This window comes from Ranitomeya imitator, chromosome 3 (assembly GCF_032444005.1).
Source record: "Ranitomeya imitator isolate aRanImi1 chromosome 3, aRanImi1.pri, whole genome shotgun sequence".
NCBI lineage: Eukaryota > Metazoa > Chordata > Amphibia > Anura > Dendrobatidae > Ranitomeya > Ranitomeya imitator.
This window is the reverse complement of record NC_091284.1, coordinates 26,977,938-27,001,299: the sequence shown is the minus strand read 5'-3', so window position 1 is coordinate 27,001,299 and position 23,362 is coordinate 26,977,938. Positions and strand designations below refer to the sequence as shown.

The window sequence follows — 23,362 nt, the reverse complement described above, 5'->3', positions numbered from 1 at the left end:
ATACAATATTGTTCTGCTCCAGGAAGACATCCAGGCCTCTCTTGAACCCCTCGACTGAGTTCGCCATCACCACCTCCTCAGGCAAGCAATTCCAGATTCTCACTGCCCTAACAGTAAAGAATCCTCTTCTATGTTGGTGGAAAAACCTTCTCTCCTCCAGACGCAAAGAGAGAAGTGTGTTAAATAAAACCTTTTTCTTGAACTTCAATCTCGACAGCTTGATTGGTGTGTCTCGATCACAGAGACAAAATGGGTCCACAGCACTGTATGAGGGCATAAATTCACGTAACAAAGAAATGTACATTTCTAAAAACTAAACATTGAAAATGGAATCAAAGTTTAAATATATTTTTTTAATTAACAACATAACATTTACAAACAGGGAATAGTTTTTATTTTTGCCCCGCCTCCAACTGTTGGCACATGTCCCTAATCTTTTGCAACTCTCCCATTGCCACATTCTGCTGCTCCTGAATCTGCGCCAGAGTCTTGAACAGCCTTTCAATACTGGCTTTTAGATCCACCATGGTCACACTGCCGGCTACTGTTGGTCAGAAAGCATAACATAAATAACACAGTAGGGGGCCGTACCTGCAAACAAATCCAAATCACATTATTGTGGGAACCTACTAGGATATTGAGGCATTGACACGGAGGGCACTTCGGGTTCTGAGGCAGTGTGGGATGCCTCGTTGTGGCGGCGGCGCTGTGTCTTTGCCTCTGTGAAGGAAAAAAAAAAGTTCTGTCAGCATATATGGCAACAGTTACTGCAGGGGGGGGGGGGGAGAGGGGACCTGCAACCAAATCCAAATCACATTATTGTGGGAGCCTACTAGGATATTGAGGCATTGACACAGAGGGCACTTCGGGTTCTGAGGCAGTGTGGGATGCCTCGTGGTGGCGGCGGCGCTGTGTCTTTGCCTCTGTGAAGGAAAAAAAAAAGTTCTGTCAGCATATATGGCAACAGTGACTGAGGGGGGGTGGGTTGGGAAGAGGGGACCTGCAACCAAATCCAAATCACATTATTGTGGGAACCTACTAGGATGTTGAGGCATTGACACGGAGGGCATTTCGGGTTCTGAGGCAGTGTGGGATGCCTCGTGGTGGCGGTGGCGCTGTGTCTTTGCCTCTGTGAAGGAAAAAAAAAAGGCTTTGTCATGGAGGGCAATTCTGGATCTGAGTCACTGTGGGATGCCTCGTGGCCGGGAAAAAAAGGTATATTTAACCGTAATGTCGCGTGCTGTATTAATTAACTAGTGGAGCTGGCCCGGGACAGCCAAGCCAAGGCAGACACAAACGAGTAGGTTTACCTTTCCATACAGTGTGCGCACAAAATGGCAGCCATAGCAAAAGAGTTTGCAAAACGCATCCCGAAGTGCCTCCATTTTGTGCATCGGCTTGCAAGATGCACAAGATGGCTGCCAGAGATGTTTTATACATCTTTCGACCTACTACATAGATAAGCATTGCTGCATTGCCATATAGTACACAGAAGAAACAAAGAACAACTCAAAGATGTCATACCGGGGAGTTGCTATGCAGTGCCCTACAGTGTATTTTCTGCTAAAATGGCGGCTAGACAATGATCTGCTGCTCTGGGGCAGACCGAGGTCCGCTATTTAGTGAGCAAAATGGATGCCCTGGACTACGAGGGCCTGGAGACTGGACCTGCACCCAGGAACCTCCACAAGCAGGAGGTGCAACGTCGCATTGGGGACATGATGTTGTGGAGGTTTGGCGTCCGGCCGCAGTGCGTTGCAGTTGCGGTAAAAATGGCCTGACCTCCATTACAAAAACCCACAACTTCTGGCAGAGTTGCGTGCTTAGGCATTCTGGTATTTATCGTGGCGGGAGTGCTGTGTCTTTTGCTGATTGAATGTTAATTAAAAAAACATTCAGCGTATGCCGTACGGATCCCACGTGGATAGGCAAATAAAAAAGCCCTATAAAAGTACCTGCAGCATACCCCCCATTCACATTAATCGCCCAATTAACCCTTCGGCGTGCCATACTTTTGGGTACCTGCGTACTCACCTCTGCGGATCTCGCGGTGAAGCTCCTGCAGGCGCGCTGGGCTTTTGGACTTAAGATCACCCCATTTTTTCACAATCTGGGCCTTACTTCGAATTATCCCAAACTGCTTCCTGAGGCCCTCCGACACCACACGCACGACTTCTTCCTTGTGCTGGTTGCGGTGCAGCACCAGCCCTGTGGTTTCGTACTGCATCCGATCCATTGTGCCAATCAGGAACTTAAGCTCTGGGATGCCCATAGGAGGATCACGTCGACTAGCAGCCATTTTCAGGATGTCAGGGAACCAAAACAAGGTAACGCAGGAACGCTGTAACGTCATCACGCCGTCATAGACCACGAGCGTACATTACGTGCCGCTCCGGCGTTATATAAACATCCTTCGAACGGCATTTACTATGTGCGTTCCTTCCGTACCGCTCAGCCGTCACAAATGTGACGCTGTCCATAAACGGCAACGCTATAGCGATGCGGATCGCGCGGGAACACGGCAGAGTTAAGGACCTCCTCTGGGCGTTGTTAGGCGGTGCTGTATAGCGTCTTTCCACCTAAAATGGCGGCAAGAGAAAGATGTGCTCCTCTGGGGCAGACCGAGCTCCGCTTTTTTGTTCATAAGATGGATGTCCTGGATTACGAGTGCCAGGAGACTCGCCCAGCCCACCCGAACCTACACAAGCAGGAGGTGCTGTGTCGCATTGGGCACATGCTGGATAGGAGGTTTGGCGTCCGCCGCAGTGCGCTGCAGCTGCGGAAGAAATGGGCTGACCTCCGCCAGAAAAATCCACACCTTCTGGCAGAGTTGCGTGCGGAGACAAGGCGAGGCAAGTACCAGTATGGGGGAATTGGGCGATGCACGCTTTTAGGAGGAGGTTGGCAACCCTGCGCGCAACTTTTTATTTTATTTTTTTGGGGTCTGGAATCCCTGTACTTTGTTGTCTAAACATTGCGTTTCTTTCATTTATGTGTAGAGAAAAGGCGCCGGCAACATGCAACTGCCATTGCCACCAGCTCTCCTTCGTCCGCCAACAGCAGCAGCCCACAGCCCGGGACCTCACGTAAGTGTACCATCATTAATAGCAATTTTATTACAGCATAGGTGACATAACAGTGTAGCGGAAATATTGTATACATTATCCAGCGCGCACTGCCAGGAGGGGTAATCAGTAGACGCGCGCAGCCGTGATGCGCTTCTAGTACTACGGCATACACACCGTGCCGCACACAATACGGAGCACACACAGCGCCGCACACACTACGACGTACACACCGTGCCGCACACAGTACAACGTACACACCGTACGGAGCACACACTGTACTACACATACAATAGACAAGCTTCTCACTTACAACTTGTCCAAATTCTGCTGCAAAACCCGATCAGAACACAGCTTTCATTCCCTAACAATTTTTTGAAAAATTAAAGCAGGAACCTGATTGGTTGCAATGCTTCCCTTTGCTCTGCACTTGGTTTTGAACATACAGTATAGGAATGTCTAACCATTGCGTTTCTTTCATTTATGTGTAGAGAGAAGGCGCCGGCAACAGGCACCTGCCATTGACACCAGCTCTCCTTCGTCCGCCACCAGCGGCAGCCCACAGCCCGGGACCTCACGTAAGTGTACCATCATTCATTGGTATTTTATTACTGCATAGGTGACATAACAGTGTAGCGGAAATATTGTATACATTACAGGCGCAGTAAGGAGCAGGCGCCCTACCACGCCTCCAACATCACTTCAGACCTGGCTCCCTCGCACCCCTTCACCATCCTCAACACCTCCCTTCCGCCACTCATCTTCCTCCCCGGGGTCGGCGGCCTTCTCACCAGAAGCGACCATTCGTAAGTGACCAAAAGTGCGAGCTCTTCCCAACGCCGTGTTCCATTGTTAAGCAGATATTGTTTCCTTTTAGCAGCGTCATCTGTGGCCAGATCGAGGGGCTGGGAAATGAGCAGCTCTAGTGCCGCCGAAGAACAACCGGCGCCCATTCTCCGTAAGTATACAGACAGTGGGAGGGGTTATCGGTGTGAGGTCACATTTGAAAAAAAAATAAAAATAAAACAAAAAATTTTTTCACCCTCTCTGACAGGACCAAATTGAGTGTGTTGTAATTGTCAGGGTATGTTCACACGTGCTGTATTTGCAGCGTAATCACCGTCCGTTCTCCAACCTCTTCTATCCACAGAACCGGCCACCGTGAGAGAGCTGCTGGCGAAGCTAGAGCGCCTGGAGCGGACAGCAGCCTTCCTACTGGCTCAAGTAGAGCAGCATGGGCGCACGCTGCGACACCTGTCGGGCCGTGGGAGGACATAATGTGGTTTTGTTATTGTTTGTCAAATTGTATGGTAATTGTTTTTGTTATTGTTTTCCAATAAATAAATATTACAAAATAAAGAAATTGTATGTCATAGGCGGTGTGGGATGCCACGTGTGGTAGTACGTCATATGGGATTAATGAGTTGACCGTAATGTTGCGTGCTGTATTAATTAACTAGTGGAGCTGGCCCGGGACAGCCAAGCCAAGGCAGACACAAAAGAGTTGGTTTACCTTTCCATATAGTGTGCGCACGAAATGGCAGCCGTAGCAAAAGAGTTTGCAAAACGCATCCCGAAGTGCCTCCATTTTGTGCATCGGCTTGCAAGATGCACAAGATGGCTGCCAGAGATGTTTTATACATCTTTCTACCTACTACATAGATAAGCATTGCTGCATTGCCATAAAATGAACAACCAAGAATAACGGGAGTAATAAATACAATAAAATTTTATTACACAAAAGACAGTTACCTACTCAAAAAATTACATTGTGGTCACAAAAGCATAACATACATATTGTTGAGTTAACACAAAACAAAAAAAAAATTTGTTCATACGGCGTGATCCTGCCAGGGTACAGCTCCAGAACCATTAAAGTACAGACAGTATTTTTCTCGACAGTCCCTTGCATCGTCTGCCTGTCTGCCAGATCCCAGCGCTTGAAGAGCTGCTAAATTTTCTGGTTGTGTACGCCATTCCCCGGGCACAATATCTCCGGTTCTTGGGTCCACTGCATCAATAAACGAAGGAGGAGAATAGGAGCTCGTATCATGACGTCTCAGGAAATTATGGAGCACACAGCATGCCAAAACCACAAAGTCTATAGACGGCAGCTTCAAGTTGATAGCTGTGTGGAAAACTCTAAACCGATTTGCCAGAATCCCAAAGGCATTTTCAACCACACGACGGGCCCTAGACAACCGGTAATTATAGATTCTGCGCTCCGCTGTGAGTGTTCGCTGCGCAAATGGCTTCAGCAGATGTGGATGAAGAGGGAAAGCTTCATCTGCGATGAAAACAAAATTGAGGTTTGCTTTTGTGTCTTCATTTTGTGGCAACTGCAGTTGATTGTTCCTCAAGCTTTCCCCAAATGAAGTGTGTTCAAAAACACCACCATCGGAGACTCGACCATTCATGCCAACATCCACATCCACGAACTCATAGTTCGCATTGACAAGGGCCATGAGGATCACACTGAAATATCCTTTATAGTTGTAAAAAAAGGATCCAGAGTTGGCTGGTTGCGTGATGCGCACATGCTTTCCATCTAATGCACCACCGCAGTTTGGAAACTGCCACAGCTGATCAAAATCGGAAGCAATCCTCTTCCAGTCATCCGCCGTCTTGGGAAACTGCAAGATGAGAAGGAAACATGTACAAATTAGGTAAAATATATTGTTGTGCACATACACTCTCATGTGGACAACCTTAGAGTGATTGACGCGCAGTATGGAGTAGTAAAACAAAGTCAACAATCCTGAGTATGCAGGCAGCCATTTTATCAGACTGCTTCACTGACTGAGGGGGTGCTAAACAATATATTGAAATAATATAACCTATAAAATAATATTGGGAGCAGCAAATAAAAGAACGGTGGCGCAGGATGGGAGCAGCACATGTCAGAATGGAGGCGCAGGATGGGAGCAGCACATGTCAGAATGGGGGCGCAGGATGGGAGCAGCACATGACAGGATGGAGACCATATACCAATAGAAATGCTCGCCACCAGGGCGTAGAACGGGTTCAATAGCTGGTATAATATATCGACATTACATAACACAGCAGCCAAAAAAAATAGTAGTACCTCCATATAATGCCTTAAGCTCTGCACAATGGCCTCACATGTCTCCGGAATCACAACGCTCAGTAAAGGTCTGGAAAAAGCTGCGGAAAACTGCAAATCCTGAAGAGACCTTCCTGTAGCCAGGAACCGCAGTGTCACCGCCAACCTTTCATCCACGGGCACGGCTGCACGCATCGGCGTATCACGCCTTTGTATGAGTGGCGTAACAGCAGCAAGTATAATCTTGAACGATTCCTCTGACATCCTAAGGTAGTTTCGGAAATCATGAGGGTTATTATCACGTAACTCTCTTATGAGACCCATGTGTGACAATGTGGATCTTTTCTGCAGCCAGCTCCGGGTCCACATGCGACGTTTTCGTTTAGGACGTCTCTCCTCTTGGAGACGTGCTGCCTCAAACACCAGGGCAGCAGCAACGACAGACCTCTCACCGGAAGTGAGCATACTTCCTAAAAAGAAAACAAACATACAATAAATACACCTGCTTACAAAACAATGTTTTGACCATTGATGTAATAACTATATATGCTACTACTGGCATAAACGGGGCAGTCAACCATCTCGATCTGTAAAAGGATTAATTGGGCCACGCTACAGCTGTGTACCTGAGGCTCTCTGGCCTACCCTACTCCCCATAAGGAACAATCGTCCACGCTCCAGCGTTTAACATGAAGTATCCCTGTTGAAGCGCAACATCTGCTACGCTGTAGCGTTATACATACCTCTTGCGGTAAAAGTCTGTAGTTATAAAAGTCCAGGGAATCCAGTGAATTTAGGAGTTCTGTTTCCAGCACGTGCTTCAGAGAGAAAAGAATACAGCGCTCGACAGCTCCGGTTTTATCAGCCGGGAACAATAGTCCTTTGTCTGTCGAATGAGCGCACAGTATTGTACCGCCCAATCAGCACACAGGGGGTGGAGAATTTGGCGCTCCTACGTAGCCAGCTCCTCCACCCATTACATCGTATACAATATCGTGCACACCTTTGTTACACCATGCGATCATGCCGCCACAGCGGGACAATAGACGACGAAAGAAAGTTTCAAACGATCTGCTACGACGTTCTCAGCGGGGTCCCTGATCGCAGGAGCGTGTCAGACACTGCGAGATCGTAACTATATCGCTCGAACGTCACGAATCGTGCCGTCGTAGCGATCAAAATTGCACTGTGTGACGGTACCCTTAGGCCTCACACCCCCTCTGAGTGGGGGAGGGAACAGATAAAGGTAAGATAGGAGGATAGCAAGGTGCAAGACCCCTGCTTCTTCATTTGGAGTTATCCTGGGGACAGGGAAAGCCTAGTTGACCTTAGTTTGAGAGATTGGGTAGGTACCCACAGTCCCTTGTCATTATGTGCCAATATGTACACAGTGACTGCACCAGCAGAATAGTGAGTGCAGCTCTGGGGTATAATACAGGATGTAATTCAGGATCAGTAATGTATGTACACAGTGACTGCACCAGCAGAATAGTGAGTGCAGCTCTGGGGTATAATACAGGATGTAATTCAGGATCAGTAATGTATGTACACAGTGACTGCACCAGCAGAATAGTGAGTGCAGCTCTGGGGTATAATACAGGATGTAACTCAGGATCAGTAATGTAATGTATGTACACAGTGACTGCACCAGCAGAATAGTGAGTGCAGCTCTGGAGTATAATACAGGATGTAACTCAGGATCAGTAATGTAATGTATGTACACAGTGACTGCACCAGCAGAATAGTGAGTGCAGCTCTGGAGTATAATACAGGATGTAACTCAGGATCAATAATGTAATGTATGTACACACTGACTGCACCAGCAGAATAGTGAGTGCAGCTCTGGAGTATAATACAGGATGTAACTCAGGATCAATAATGTAATGTATGTACACAGTGACTGCACCAGCAGAATAGTGAGTGCAGCTCTGGGGTATAATACAGGATGTAACTCAGGATCAGTAATGTATGTACACAGTGACTGCACCAGCAGAATAGTGAGTGCAGCTCTGGAGTATAATACAGGATGTAACTCAGGATCAGTAATGTAATGTATGTACACAGTGACTGCTCCAGCAGAATAGTGAGTGCAGCTCTGGAGTATAATACAGGATGTAACTCAGGATCAGTAATGTAATGTATGTACTGTAAGACTCATGCTGGTGTGGTAGATGGAGGCAGGTATATCTCGCCCAGGTGTTTGTCCTATGTGAATTAGGCCACTCAGTATCTTTAGGGTGCTAATGGGTTAATGATTGCAGGAATAAAAGATGACCAGCTGGGTGTTTCCAGTGTCTGCCTGGGGCACACAGATTGCCTGCCTGTGTGAGACAAACGTGAGTGAAGAGCTCTGCTCAAGATCTGTATGATGTTAGCTGGGTGGGAGAAGCCCCCCCAGTTGTTGAGATAGCAACGTATTTGTTTAGTTAGTGCCGGACAGGCTAGGGTTTATTTTTATGTTTTGTTTTTTGTGTTGCTTTCACGTTAATAAATCTGACCTGAGGTCAGCCTGCTCAGAAACCTGCTGTACGCCTCAGATTCAATGCACAAACCACGTGTCCTTTGACCCCAGCAAAGGCGATCCCAGAGTGTTTTGTCACATTGTGGTGGAGAACGCGGGCATACCGTGGCACAGGCGACAGCATGGAAGACGTGGTGAAAGCCTTAGTACAGTCCACTGCCGTACAGCAGCAGGCCACTGCCGCACAGCACGAAGCTAATCGCTTGATGGCCGCACAGCTGAAGGAGTTACTGGACATGACGGTTGCAGACCGCCAACTTCTCCAACAGGTGGCGCAGCGCCTGGTGAGCATACCTGACGCTGACCCGGAAGCAGAGTCCAGAAGGATCCATTTGAGTCGATACTGGCAAAAGCTGACTGCAGAAGATGACGTCGAGGCATACCTGACAACGTTTGAGCGGACGGCATTGAGAGAGAAGTGGCCGAAGGCACGATGGGCCGATTTGATTGCCCCGTTTCTCTCCGGCGAGGCCCAAAAAGCTTACCATGATTTGGACCCGGAGGTCGCTCAGGACTTTGAGAAGCTGAAAGCTGAGATCCTGGCCCGGCTGGGTGTGACGACGGCTGTCCGTGCACAGAGGGTACATCAGTGGACATACCAGCAAGATAAACCAGCGCGGTCTCAGATGTTCGACCTGATCTACTTGACAAAGAAATGGCTGCAACCCGAGGTACTGACAATACCCGAAATAATCCAGCGGGTTGTCCTGGACAAGTACCTGAGAGTACTACCCCCAGCGCTGAAAAGGTGGGTAAGCCAAGGAAATCCCACGACAGCGGATCAACTTGTGGAGTTGGTCGAGCGTTATTCCGTTGGAGAAGGACTTCCCGACGACACCGCCAAACCCCGGTCTGTGCCTCCTCCTCGTGGAACCGGTAAGACTGTTCCAGGGACCACGGGTGAAGGAAAATCGCTTAAAACTGTGGGGGAGGAGTCCGGGACTGCTCGCACTCCGAGACCAAGAGTATTGGACGGTGGTCTCAGTAGGGGACCTGTTAGATGTTTCCGCTGCCATGAGAAGGGTCATGTTTCTGCGAACTGTCCTGTTACCGCTGAACCCATGCAGTGCGACGTTATAGACTCTAGAAAACGCATGTCTTTGGTTACACAGCTAGTGAGTGTGAATGCGGGTCAAAATGATACAGTGAAACACCTGTGTGAATTATCTGTTGATGGGAAAAATGTTGTGGCATTACTAGACTCTGGAAGTGTGGTGACTCTGGTGAAAGCTAGTCTAGTGGCACTTCCGTCTGGTCCGTCTGACAAGTTTTCTGTGACGTGTGTGCATGGTGACACCCGCTCGTACTTAACAGCGGTCATATGGATTTCTACTCCCTATGGGTCAGTGCAGCACAAAGTGGGACTCGTTCCCGCATTGTTACATGATGTAATCCTGGGCAGGGATTTTCCCTATTTCTGGCAGTTGTGGGAGAATCAGTTGCTCCTTCACGGTAGCTGTACCCGTGAATCTTCTCCCATGCCATCTGGAGGTCCCGAGTCCCTAGAGGAGACCCCACAGGAAGATGTTGCTGGGGAGGTTAGTGAATCTAACCTTCAGTACCCCTTCTCCGTCATGGCGGGGGAAACAGAGGAAACTGAGGAACTTCAGCGAGAGGCGGAGGCAGACAGCCATCCGGCACCCTGCCTGCCAGATTTGGGAGTCCAGGTGGATGACTTCCACAGCGAGCAAATGAAAGATCCTACCCTGACTCCGGCTAGGAAAAATGTAAAAATGATAGATGGGGTACCCGTAGAACCTGACACTAGGCTAGCGTACCCATATATGGTTCTTGAAAATGATTTGCTCTACCAGGTAGAAAAAAAAGGGGAAGACACAGTGCAACGGTTAGTGGTACCCAAACCTTATCGGCGGAAGGTACTGGATTTGACCCACGGACATATAATGGGGGGACATCTGGGGGTACAGAAAACCACAGAAAGGATATTGCATTGTTTTGTGTGGCCTGGAATACATTGTGATGTGCGTAACTATTGTGAGTCCTGTCCAGAGTGCCAAATCGCGGCCCCTAAATCTCAGTTCCGTAGCCCTTTGGTACCCCTTCCTATCATCGGGGTCCCTTTTGAGAGAATTGGGATGGATTTGGTTGGGCCCCTTCCCCGATCCGCACGTGGGCACCAACATATCCTCGTCATCGTGGACTATGCCACTCGTTACCCGGAAGCCGTCCCTTTGCGTAACACAGCTACCAAGACGATCGCCAAGGAATTGGTACAAGTGTTTAGTCGGGTGGGAATTCCAAAACAGATACTCACCGACCAGGGGACTCCCTTTATGTCGAGGGTAATGAAGGAGCTCTGCAGGCTCTTACAAATAGACCCGTTGCGTACGTCTGTCTATCACCCTCAAACAGATGGCCTGGTTGAGCGCTTCAACAAAACCTTAAAACAGATGCTCCGGAAGGCGATAGACAAAGATGGGAAGAACTGGGATTACTTGTTACCCTATTTGCTGTTTGCCATTAGGGAAGTTCCCCAATCTTCCACAGGATTTTCGCCTTTCGAACTGTTGTACGCCCGTCTGCTGGACGTCGCAAAAGAAACCTGGGAAGGTCAAGTCACTCCCTTTAAAACGGTGATCGACCATGTAACACAAATGCAGGATCGTATTGCCGCTGTCATGCCCATTGTTAGGGACCATATGTTACAGGCCCAGGGAGCCCAGAGGCAAAGTTACGATAGAGGCGCTAAGGTCCGTACATTTGCACCCGGCGATAGGGTGTTGGTCCTAATCCCTACGGTGGATAGTAAATTCCTGGCGAAATGGCAGGGCCCATTTGAGGTCCGAGAAAGAGTTGGTGAAGTGAACTATAAAGTGTACCAGCCGGGTAAGAGAAAACCGGAACAGATTTATCATGTGAATCTGATAAAATCCTGGAAAGACCGCTCTGCCCTAACGGTGGATCTGCCCCGTCCGGTTTGTTCACCTACTATACCAGAGGTGCAGGTTGCTGAGACTCTCTCAGAACGACAAAAATCTGAGGTTAAGCAATTTTTGTTACAGAACCGACAGTTTTTCTCCGAAAAACCTGGCCGGACTAAGTTGGTGAAACATGAGATTGTCACAGAGCCTGGCGTCACTGTTCATGTGAAGCCCTACCGGATTCCGGAAGCCCGCCGTGAAGCCGTCTCCCGGGAAGTGATGGCAATGTTGGACTTAGGAGTCATTGAGGAGTCACACAGCGCCTGGTCCAGTCCAATTGTGTTGATACCTAAACCGGATGGCTCCATCCGGTTTTGTAATGACTTTAGGAAACTGAATGCAGTTTCTAAATTTGAAGCGTACCCTATGCCCCGGGTCGATGAGTTGATCGACCGGCTTGGTAAAGCCCGATACATTACGACCCTGGATTTAACAAAGGGGTACTGGCAGATTCCTCTGGCCGAGGCGGCCAGAGAGAAGACGGCATTTGCTACACCGGAAGGTCTGTTCCAGTATGTCTATATGCCGTTTGGACTTCACGGAGCTCCCGCAACGTTCCAGAGATTGATGGATCGAGTCTTGAGGCCTCACAGACAGTACGCTTCTGCCTACCTGGATGACATCGTAATTTACAGCATGGACTGGGAAACTCATCTCCAGAAGGTACAAGCGGTGATTGAAGACCTGCGAGATGCAGGTTTAACGGCAAACCCCAAGAAATGCCACATCGGGCTTGAAGAAGCCCGATACTTGGGCTACGTGATTGGCAGAGGAGTGGTTAAACCCCAGATCGACAAAATACAGGCAATTCAGGGCTGGCCACAACCAGTGAACAAGAAACAAGTGCAGGCTTTCCTGGGGATTGCCGGCTATTATCGCCGGTTCATACCCAATTTTGCAGCCATGGCTACTCCCTTGACGGATCTTACCAAGGGGAAGGGTTCCGTCATGGTAAAATGGACCTCAGCTGCTGAAGAGGCCTTCCACAGCCTGAAACGGGCTTTGTGCTCTCAGCCCGTACTAGTGACTCCTGATTTCAGCAGCGAGTTTGTGGTACAAACTGATGCCTCTGATACTGGTGTCGGAGCTGTACTTTCCCAGGTGAGGGACGGAGTCGAACACCCGGTCCTCTATCTCAGTCGGAAACTGAATGTACATGAGCAGAGATATGCGGTGGTTGAAAGAGAGTGCCTAGCCATTAAATGGGCTCTCGACTCCCTCAAGTATTACCTGGCTGGTAGGAAGTTTAGGCTGGTCACCGACCATGCCCCTCTCAAGTGGATGCACCTCCACAAGGACCGTAATAGTCGGGTAACCCGGTGGTTCCATGCCCTGCAGGCTTACTCTTTTACGGTGGAACACCGACCTGGGGTGCAGATGGGGAACGCCGATGCCCTATCCCGAGTGCACTGTTTCAAAAGTGTTCTTGCTCGACCGAAGTGGTCTGAGCAAGGGGGGGGGGATATGTAAGACTCATGCTGGTGTGGTAGATGGAGGCAGGTATATCTCGCCCAGGTGTTTGTCCTATGTGAATTAGGCCACTCAGTATCTTCAGGGTGCTAATGGGTTAATGATTGCAGGAATAAAAGATGACCAGCTGGGTGTTTCCAGTGTCTGCCTGGGGCACACAGATTGCCTGCCTGTGTGAGACAAACGTGAGTGAAGAGCTCTGCTCAAGATCTGTATGATGTTAGCTGGGTGGGAGAAGCCCCCCCAGTTGTTGAGATAGCAACGTATGTGTTTAGTTAGTGCCGGACAGGCTAGGATTTATTTTTATGTTTTGTTTTTTGTGTTGCTTTCACGTTAATAAATCTGACCTGAGGTCAGCCTGCTCAGAAACCTGCTGTACGCCTCAGATTCAATGCACAAACCACGTGTCCTTTGACCCCAGCAAAGGCGATCCCAGAGTGTTTTGTCACAGTACACAGTGACTGCGCCAGCAGAATAGTGAGTGCAGCTCTGGAGTATAATACAGGATGTAACTCAGGATCAATAATGTAATGTATGGACACACTGACTGCACCAGCTGAATAATGAGTGCAGCTCTGGAGTATAATACAGGATGTAACTCAGGATCAGTATTGTAATGTCAGTACACAGTGACTAAACTTTCCTTATAAAAAGTTAGAGCACAATTCCTATCCAATCTTACATTGTTACATCTGCATGTAGCTGATATGGATTACCCGAGTCCTGTGTAAATTTGTACAAATCCCAGGAATTGTGTAATCTTCCCATCCGCATACAGAGGGCTTTCTGTAGGAAAGCTATATAATGTGTTTCTGGTCAGCTCCGCTAGAGTCCAAGCCTCCGCTCCATTGACCATACTGTTATTGAAAAGTGAAATTATGGAAATTCTGTGAAACAAAATAATTGATATTCTTTCTCCATTCATAGGGGTTTTATAGGGTACTCTCCAAACCTATGGGATACATATGTCTATGACCCCGTGCATCACACCTTACACACAATATCATTTATCTGACCCACTAAATATACACAGACCCTAAATAAATATTGACCCCTGAAAAGTCCCATCATTGTCCTTATTGGAGCTCACAATATAGATTCCCTGTCAGTATTTCTTTGGAGTATCGGAAAAAACAGGGGAACCCAGAGGAAACCCACGCAAGCACGGGGAGAACATACAAACTTATAGAAGATGTTAGAACCCAGGTTAGCAGTGCTAACCACTGAGTCACAATATAGTGCTAACCACTGAGCCACCATACAGTGCTAACCACTGAGCCACCATACAGTGCTAACCACTGAGCCACCATACAGTGCTAACCACTGAGTCACCATACAGTGCTAACCACTGAACCACCATACAGTGCTAACCACTGAGCCACCATACCGTGCTAACCACTGAGCCACCATATAGTGCTAACCACTGAGTCACCACACAGTGCTAACCACTGAGCCACCATACAGTGCTAACCACTGAGTCACCATACAGTGCTAACCACTGAGTCACCATACAGTGCTAACCACTGAGCCACCATACAGTGCTAACCACTGAGCCACCATACCGTGCTAACCACTGAGCCACCATACAGTGCTAACCACTGAGCCACCATACAGTGCTAACCACTGAGCCACCATACAGTGCTAACCACTGAGCCACCACACAGTGCTAACCACTGAGTCACCATACCGTGCTAACCACTGAGCCACCATATAGTGCTAACCACTGAGCCACCATATAGTGCTAACCACTGAGCCACCATACCGTGCTAACCACTGAGTCACCATACAGTGCTAACCACTGAACCACCATACAGTGCTAACCACTGAACCACCATACAGTGCTAACCACTGAGCCACCATACAGTGCTAACCACTGAGCCACCATACAGTGCTAACCACTGAGCCACCATACAGTGCTAACCACTGAGCCACCATATAGTGCTAACGACTGAGTCACCACATAGTGCTAACCGCTGAGCCACCATATAGTGCTAACCACTGAGCCACCATATAGTGCTAACCACTGAGCCACCATATAGTGCTAACCACTGAGCCACCATATAGTGCTAACCACTGAGCCAACATACAGTGCTAACCACTGAGCCACCATTACAGTGCTAACCACTGAGCCACCACACAGTGCTAACCACTGAGCCACCATACAGTGCCAACGACTGAGTCACCTTATAGTGCTAACCACTGAGCCACCATACAGTACTAACCACTGAGCTACCACAGTGCTAACCACTGAGTCACCATATAGGGCTAACCACTGAGTCACCATATAGGGCTAACCACTGAGTCACTGTATAGTGCTAACCACTGAGTCAACATATAGTGCTAACCACTGAGCCACCACACAGTGCTAACCACTGAGCCACCATATAGTGCTAACCACTGAGCCACCATACAGTACTAACCACTGAGCTACCACAGTGCTAACCACAGTGCTAACCACTGAGTCTCCATATAGTGCTAACCACTGAGCCACCATACAGTGCCAACCACTGAGTCTCCATATAGTGCTAACCACTGAGCCACCATACAGTGCTAACCACTGAGTCACTGTATAGTGCTAACCAGTGAGTCACCGTATAGTGCTAACCACGGAGCCACCATACAGTGCTAAGCACTGAGCCACCATACAGTGCTAACCACTGAGCCACCATATCGTGCTAACCACTGAGCCACCATATAGTGCTAACCACTGAGCCACCACACAGTACTAACCACTGAGCCACCACGCAGTGGTGAGGAGCGTGTGTTGTGTCACAAATTGTTCTTGTACATGACACAATGAGAGCAGCTCTCCTGGATCCTCCTGCAGCAGGCAGTTCTGTCATTCTTCTTCCACTATTAATATTAATACTGGGGTCGTCTTTTTATATTTCATGATTGCGACACCTAGTGGATGATTTGCTGAATGACAAGGTCATCGAAATTCCCTGAGAACACCCAAACAATGAGGAGCATCCTACCCTTAATATTATTTCCTCGTGGACGCAGCCCTTTTGTGACATTAGGACAAAGCCTCATTTTTCAATCCTGATGTATCACGTTTCTTGGTAATAACTTTGGAATGTTTTTATGTATCTAAATTAATCTGAGATTGTTTTTTTTTTATTCTTTCCCAATATAGGATGGAATAGTACATACTACGTTGAAGCCATAGAACCAAGGACGTAGCTAGGGGTTATGGTCCAGGTGGGGTCAAAACTTCTGAGTGGCCCCTAACCAGGTAACCCTGATTACAACTAAGGTGACGCGCCCTAATAGTGGAGGAGAACCTCAGCAGATGACCGCGCTGTTCCTGAAGATAATCTCTATAGAAAGACCAACATAAATATTACCGCCATATAGTGACCATACAGTGGTAGATACCAGTCCTGCCGAAGATATAAAAGAGAACACAGCACAGTTACAGATAATGTCTTACCGCTGACGTTCTCTGATGGAATTGTTCACTTTTCCTGTCTTTTCCATCTGGCCCAGACCGACATGACAACTTCTCCAACCAGGACTCGGCAGCAAAGACACATCTGTCGTCTCACATTTCTTGCACTGTCTCCATCTATTCCCAACCTGCACAAACTCCTCATCCTGCTGCTACCCCAATACTGAGCTGTATGTGTCCCTATTACTGCCCCTGATACCACAATACTGAGCCTCTGCCATATGTGTCCCTATTACTGCACCTGATACCCCAATACTGAGCCTCTGCCATATGTGTCCCTATTACTGCACCTGATACCCCAATACTGAGCCGCTGCTGCCGTATGTGTCCCTATTACTGCCCCTGATACCCCAATACTGAGCCACTGCTGCCGTATGTGTCCCTATTACTGCACCTGATACCCCAATACTGAGCCTCTGCCATATGTGTCCCTATTACTGCACCTGATACCCCAATACTGAGCCGCTGCTGCCGTATGTGTCCCTATTACTGCCCCTGATACCCCAATACTGAGCCACTGCTGCCGTATGTGTCCCTATTACTGCACCTGATACCCCAATACTGAGCCTCTGCCATATGTGTCCCTATTACTGCACCTGATACCCCAATACTGAGCCGCTGCTGCCGTATGTGTCCCTATTACTGCCCCTGATACCCCAATACTGAGCCGCTGCTGCCGTATGTGTCCCTATTACTGCACCTGATACCCCAATACTGAGCCTCTGCCATATGTGTCCCTATTACTGCACCTGATACCCCAATACTGAGCCTCTGCCATATGTGTCCCTATTACTGCACCTGATACCCCAATACTGAGCCTCTGCCATATGTGTCCCTATTACTGCACCTGATACCCCAATACTGAGCCGCTGCTGCCGTATGTGTCCCTATTACTGCACCTGATACCCCAATACTGAGCCGCTGCTGCCGTATGTGTCCCTATTACTGCACCTGATACCCCAATACTGAGCCTCTGCCATATGTGTCCCTATTACTGCACCTGATACCCCAATACTGAGCCTCTGCTGCCGTATGTGTCCCTATTACTGCACCTGATACCCCAATACTGAGCCTCTGCTGCCGTATGTGTCCCTATTACTGCACTTGATACCCCAATACTGAGCCTCTGCCATATGTGTCCCTATTACTGCACCTGATACCCCAATACTGAGCTGCCGTATGTGTCCCTATTACTGCCCCTGATACCCCAATACTGAGCCGCTGCTGCCGTATGTGTCCCTATTACTGCCCCTGATACCACAATACTGAGCCTCTGCCATATGTGTCCCTATTACTGCACCTGATACCCCAATACTGAGCCTCTGCTGCCGTATGTGTCCCTATTACTGCACCTGATACCCCAATACTGAGCCTCTGCTGCCGTATGTGTCCCTATTACTGCACCTGATACCCCAATACTGAGCCTCTGCCATATGTGTCCCTATTACTGCACCTGATACCCCAATACTGAGCTGCCGTATGTGTCCCTATTACTGCCCCTGATACCACAATACTGAGCCGCTGCTGCCGTATGTGTCCTTATTACTGCACCTGATACCCCAATACTGAGCCGCTGCTGCCGTATGTGTCCCTATTACTGCCCCTGATACCACAATACTGAGCCGCTGCTGCCGTATGTTTCCCTATTACTGCACCTGGTACCCCAATACTGAGCCGCTGCTGCCGTATGTGTCCCTATTACCCCACCTGATACCCCAATACTGAGCCTCTGCTGCCGTATGTGTCCCTATTACTGCACCTGATACCCCAATACTGAGCCGCTGCTGCCGTATGTGTCCCGATTACTGCACCTGATACCCCAATACTTAGCCGCTGCTGCTGTATGTGTCCCTATTACTGCCCCTGATACTCCAATACTGAGCTGCTGCTGTATGTGACCCTATTACTGCACCTGATACCCCAATACTGAGCCGCTGCTGCCGTATGTGTCCCTATTACTGTAACTGATACCCCAATACTGAGCCTCTGCTGCCGTATGTGTCCCTATTACTGCACCTCATACCCCAATACTGAGCCGCTGCTGCCGTATGTGTCCCTATTACTGTAACTGATACCCCAATACTGAGCCTCTGCTGCCGTATGTGTCCCTATTACTGCCCCTGATACCCCAATACTGAGCCGCTGCTGCCGTATGTGTCCCTATTATTGCCCCTGATACCCCAATACTGAGCCGCTGCTGCCGTATGTGTCCCTATTACTGCACCTGATACCCCAATACTGAGCCTCTGCTGCCGTATGTGTCCCTATTACTGCCCCTGATACCCCAATACTGAGCCTCTGCTGCCGTATGTGTCCCTATTACTGCACCTGATACCCCAATACTGAGCCTCTGCTGCCGTATGTGTCCCTATTACTGTACCTGATACCCCAATACTGAGCCACTGCTGCCGTATGTGACCCTATTACTGCACCTGATACCCCAATACTGAGCCACTGCTGCCGTATGTGTCCCTATTACTGCACCTGATACCCCAATACTGAGCCACTGCTGCCGTATGTGACCCTATTACTGCACCTGATACCCCAATACTGAGCCTCTGCTGCCGTATGTGTCCCTATTACTGCACCTGATACCCCAATACTGAGCCTCTGCTGCCGTATGTGTCCCTATTACTGTACCTGATACCCCAATACTGAGCCACTGCTGCCGTATGTGACCCTATTACTGCACCTGATACCCCAATACTGAGCCACTGCTGCCGTATGTGACCCTATTACTACACCTGATACCCCAATACTAAGCAGCTGCGGCAAATTTTAGCCACACCTCTGACCACACCCATTTCACAACTAGTCAAGCCCCAACCACACCCATTTAGCACTTCTGATCACAATGTTTCGTAAACAATAATTATAAACAAAAAAATATGGCCACACTGCTCCATACTGAATAATGGCCACACATGATGCTCCATACTGTATAATGGCCCCACATGATGCTCCATACTGTATAATGGCCCCAAATTATGCTGCGTACAGTGTACTGGCCCCACGTGATGCTCCATACTGTATAATGGCCACACATGATGCTCCATACTGTATAATGGCCCCAAATGATGCTGCGTACAGTGTACTGGCCCCACGTGATGCTCCATACAGCATAATGGGCCCACATGATGCTGCATACTGTATAATGGCCACACATGATGCTCCATACTGTATAATGGCTCCACATGATGCTCCATACTGTATAATGGCTCCACATGATGCTCCATACTGTATATTGGCTGTCATGATCCCAATGGCAGGGGATCACAAAAGGACAAGCACAAAAACAAAACAAGCTCTAGGGTGATGGAACCTGAGCTGACTGCGATCCTGAACCTAAACACACAACTAGCAGTAGCCGGGGAACGTGCCTACGATGATTCCTAGACGTCTCGCGCCAGCCGAAGGATTAACTTCCCCTATTAGAAGAAACACAGACCTCACTTGCCTCCAGAGAAACACCCCACAGAAATAGCAGCCCCCCACATGTAATAACGGTGAAATGAGAGGAAAGCACATACGTAGTTATGAAAATAGAATCAGCAAAAATGAGGCCCGCTAAAGCTAGATAGCAGAGGATACAAAAGTGAACTGCGCGGTCAGCGAAAAACCCTTCAAAAAACCATCCTGAAATTACTTGAACTCATGTGCCAACTCATGGAACATGAGGAGTAATTTCAGCCCACTAGAGCAACCAGCAGCAAGGAATCACATATCTGCAAGCTGGACTAAGACAAAAATTAAGCAAAACGTGGAACAGGAAAATCAAAACTTAGCTTGTCCTGAAGATAACAGACGCAGGGAGCAGAGGAAAAAAGACACGCTGATTACATTGATAGCCGGCGAGGAAATGACAAAAAAGCCAGGTTAAATAGGAAACTCCCATAACCTGATGGAACAGGTGGACACCAGAGACCGCGGAGAACACAAGTCACCCAGTACCATCAGTAACCACCAGAGGGAGCCCAAAAACAGAACTCACAACAATTGGCCACACAGTGCTCCATACTGTATAATGGCCACATGATGTTCCATACTGTATAATGGCCACACATGATGCTCCATACTGTATAATAGCCACACATTATGCTCAATACTGTATAATGGCCACACATGATGCTCCATACTGTATAATGGCCACACATGATGCTCCATACTGTATAATGGCCACACATGATGCTCCATACTGTATAATGGCCACACATGATGCTCCATACTGTATAATGGCCACACATGATGCTCCATACTGTATAATGGCCACACATGATGCTCCATACTGTATAATGGCCACACTTGATGCTCCATACTGTATAATGGCCACACTTGATGCTCCATACTGTATAATGGCCACACTTGATGCTCCATACTGTATAATGGCCACACATGATTTTCCATACTGTATAATGGCCACACATGATGCTCCATACTGTATAATGGCCACACATGATGCTCCATACTGTATAATGGCCACACATGATGCTCCATACTGTATAATGGCCATACATGATGCTCCATACTGTATAATGGCCACACATGATTTTCCATACTGTATAATGGCTACACATGATGCTCCATACTGTATAATAGCCCCACATGATGCTTCGTACTGTATAATGGCCACACATGATGCTGCGTACTGTATAATAGCCACACATAATGCTCCATACTGTATAATGGCCACACATGATGCTCCATACTATATAATGGCCACACATGATGCTCCATACAGTATAATGGCCCCACATGATGCTCCATACTGTATAATGGCCCCACACGATGCTCCATACAGTATAATGGCCCACACAATGCTGGGTACAGTATAATGGCCACACATGGTTACCCCACCCCCATCATTGCCTTCTCCATCACTACACACATACACCTTTCACCACGCTCCCTCGCAGCAGCCGGAAGCTTCCTTTCCCGCGGCGCTGAATGGTGTCATCCAGCTGCACAGCTCACTGCTCACGCCGCTGCAGCTGTAATACGCCACTGATAAAGACCTCTCCGTGTCTCCTGTGCCAGTCAGTGTCAGAGCGAGGAGCAATATCTGCTCCGATCTGACACAGCCAGCGTCCGCTCCGTACACCTCGAACACACGCGACTCCGCTCCGTACACATTGCACACGCTGCTCTGCTCCGTACACCTCGTACACACACGGCTCCGCTCCGTACACCTCGTACACACACGGTTCCGCTCCGTACACCTCGTACACACACGGCTCCGCTCCGCACACCTCGTACACACACGGCTCCGCTCCGCACACCTCGTACACACACGGCTCCGCTCCGCACACCTCGTACACACACGGCTCCGCTCCGTACACCTCGTACACACACGGCTCCGCTCCGCACACCTCGTACACACACGGCTCCGCTCCGCACACCTCGTACACACACGGCTCCGCTCCGCACACCTCGTACACACACGGCTCCGCTCAGTACACCTCGTACACACACGGCTCCGCTCAGTACACCTCGTACACACACGGCTCCGCTCAGTACACCTCGTACACACACGGCTCCGCTCAGTACACCTCGTACACACACGGCTCCGCTCAGTACACCTCGTACACACACGGCTCCTCTCCGCACACCTCGTACACACACGGCTCCGCTCCGTACACCTCGTACACACACGGCTCCGCTCAGTACACCTCGTACACACACGGCTCCGCTCAGTACACCTCGTACACACACGGCTCCGCTCAGTACACACACGGCTCCGCTCCGCACACCTCGTACACACACGGCTCCGCTCCGTACACCTCGTACACACACGGCTCCGCTCAGTACACCTCGTACACACACGGCTCCGCTCAGTACACCTCGTACACACACGGCTCCGCTCAGTACACACACGGCTCCGCTCCGCACACCTCGTACACACACGGCTCCGCTCCGTACACCTCGTACACATTGCACACGCTGCTCCGCTCCGTATACCTCGTACACACACGGCTCCGCTCCGCACACCTCGTACACACACGGCTCCGCTCAGTACACCTCGTACACACATGGCTCCGCTCAGTACACGTCGTACACACATGGCTCCGTCCCATACACATTGCACCCGGTACTCCGCTCCGTATACCTTGCACACACATGTCTCTGCTTTATACACCTTTCACACGCTGCTCCGCTCCGTCCACCTCGAACACACGCGGCTCTGCTACATCCACACTGTAAACACCTCCTGACCTCACACTTACGCTTACCCTCGTCCAGTAATGACAACTAGCAGAGTCCTCTTGTACATGGAGGTCCTCCTGATCATGTGACCCCCTGACTCCTCCCATCCTGTGACCTCATCACAGGTCCTGTGCGCACAGAGCAGCCAATATGTGGTGTGCCGCTCTGCGGGTGCAGGGACTCAGGGAGCTGACCCGGTGATATTACACACCTCCCAACCAGTGCGGGACAATTAATGTCCCGCCCGGGATCGCGAGACTGACTGTCAAAATTGGGACAGTCCCACTGGATCCGGGACGGTTGGGAGGTATGGTATAATTACACCTGATACCCCAATACTGAGCCGCTGCTGCCGTATGTGTCCCTATTACTGCACCTGATACCCCAATACTGAGCCGCTGCTGCCGTATGTGTCCCTATTACTGCACCTGATACCCCAATACTGAGCCGCTGCTGCCGTATGTGTCCCTATTACTGCCCCTGATACCCCAATACTGAGCCACTGCTGCTGTATGTGTCCCTATTACTGCCCCTGATACCCCAATACTGAGCCACTGCTGCCGTATGTGTCCCTATTACTGCACCTGATACCCCAATACTGAGCCGCTGCTGCCGTATGTGTCCCTATTACTGCCCCTGATACCC

At 49.2% G+C, this 23,362-nt stretch overlaps 1 protein-coding gene across 7 annotated transcripts; it reads right to left on the bottom strand.

The window, feature by feature from the left end:
• Window positions 1–332: 332 nt before the first annotated feature.
• On the bottom strand, window positions 333–22,827 carry LOC138672541 (uncharacterized). Of its 7 annotated transcripts, none has more exons than XR_011319741.1 (5): window positions 22,744–22,827; window positions 1,040–1,129; window positions 816–923; window positions 631–720; window positions 333–544 (listed from the first exon to the last, which is right to left on the bottom strand). XR_011319741.1 is itself a non-coding variant. In XM_069760610.1 (3 exons), the coding sequence occupies exons 2-3, from the start codon at window positions 6,592–6,594 to the stop codon at window positions 4,898–4,900; spliced, it is 1,245 nt and encodes a 414-aa protein (XP_069616711.1). In that variant the 5' UTR covers window positions 6,595–6,599; window positions 22,744–22,816; the 3' UTR covers window positions 4,396–4,897. The 7 variants fall into 7 exon arrangements, 2 of the variants coding, with proteins under 2 accessions (XP_069616711.1, XP_069616712.1); XR_011319740.1 differs by having other exon boundaries at window positions 834–923; XR_011319742.1 differs by having other exon boundaries at window positions 333–541; window positions 834–923.
• Between the last annotated feature and the right edge of the window lie 535 nt (window positions 22,828–23,362).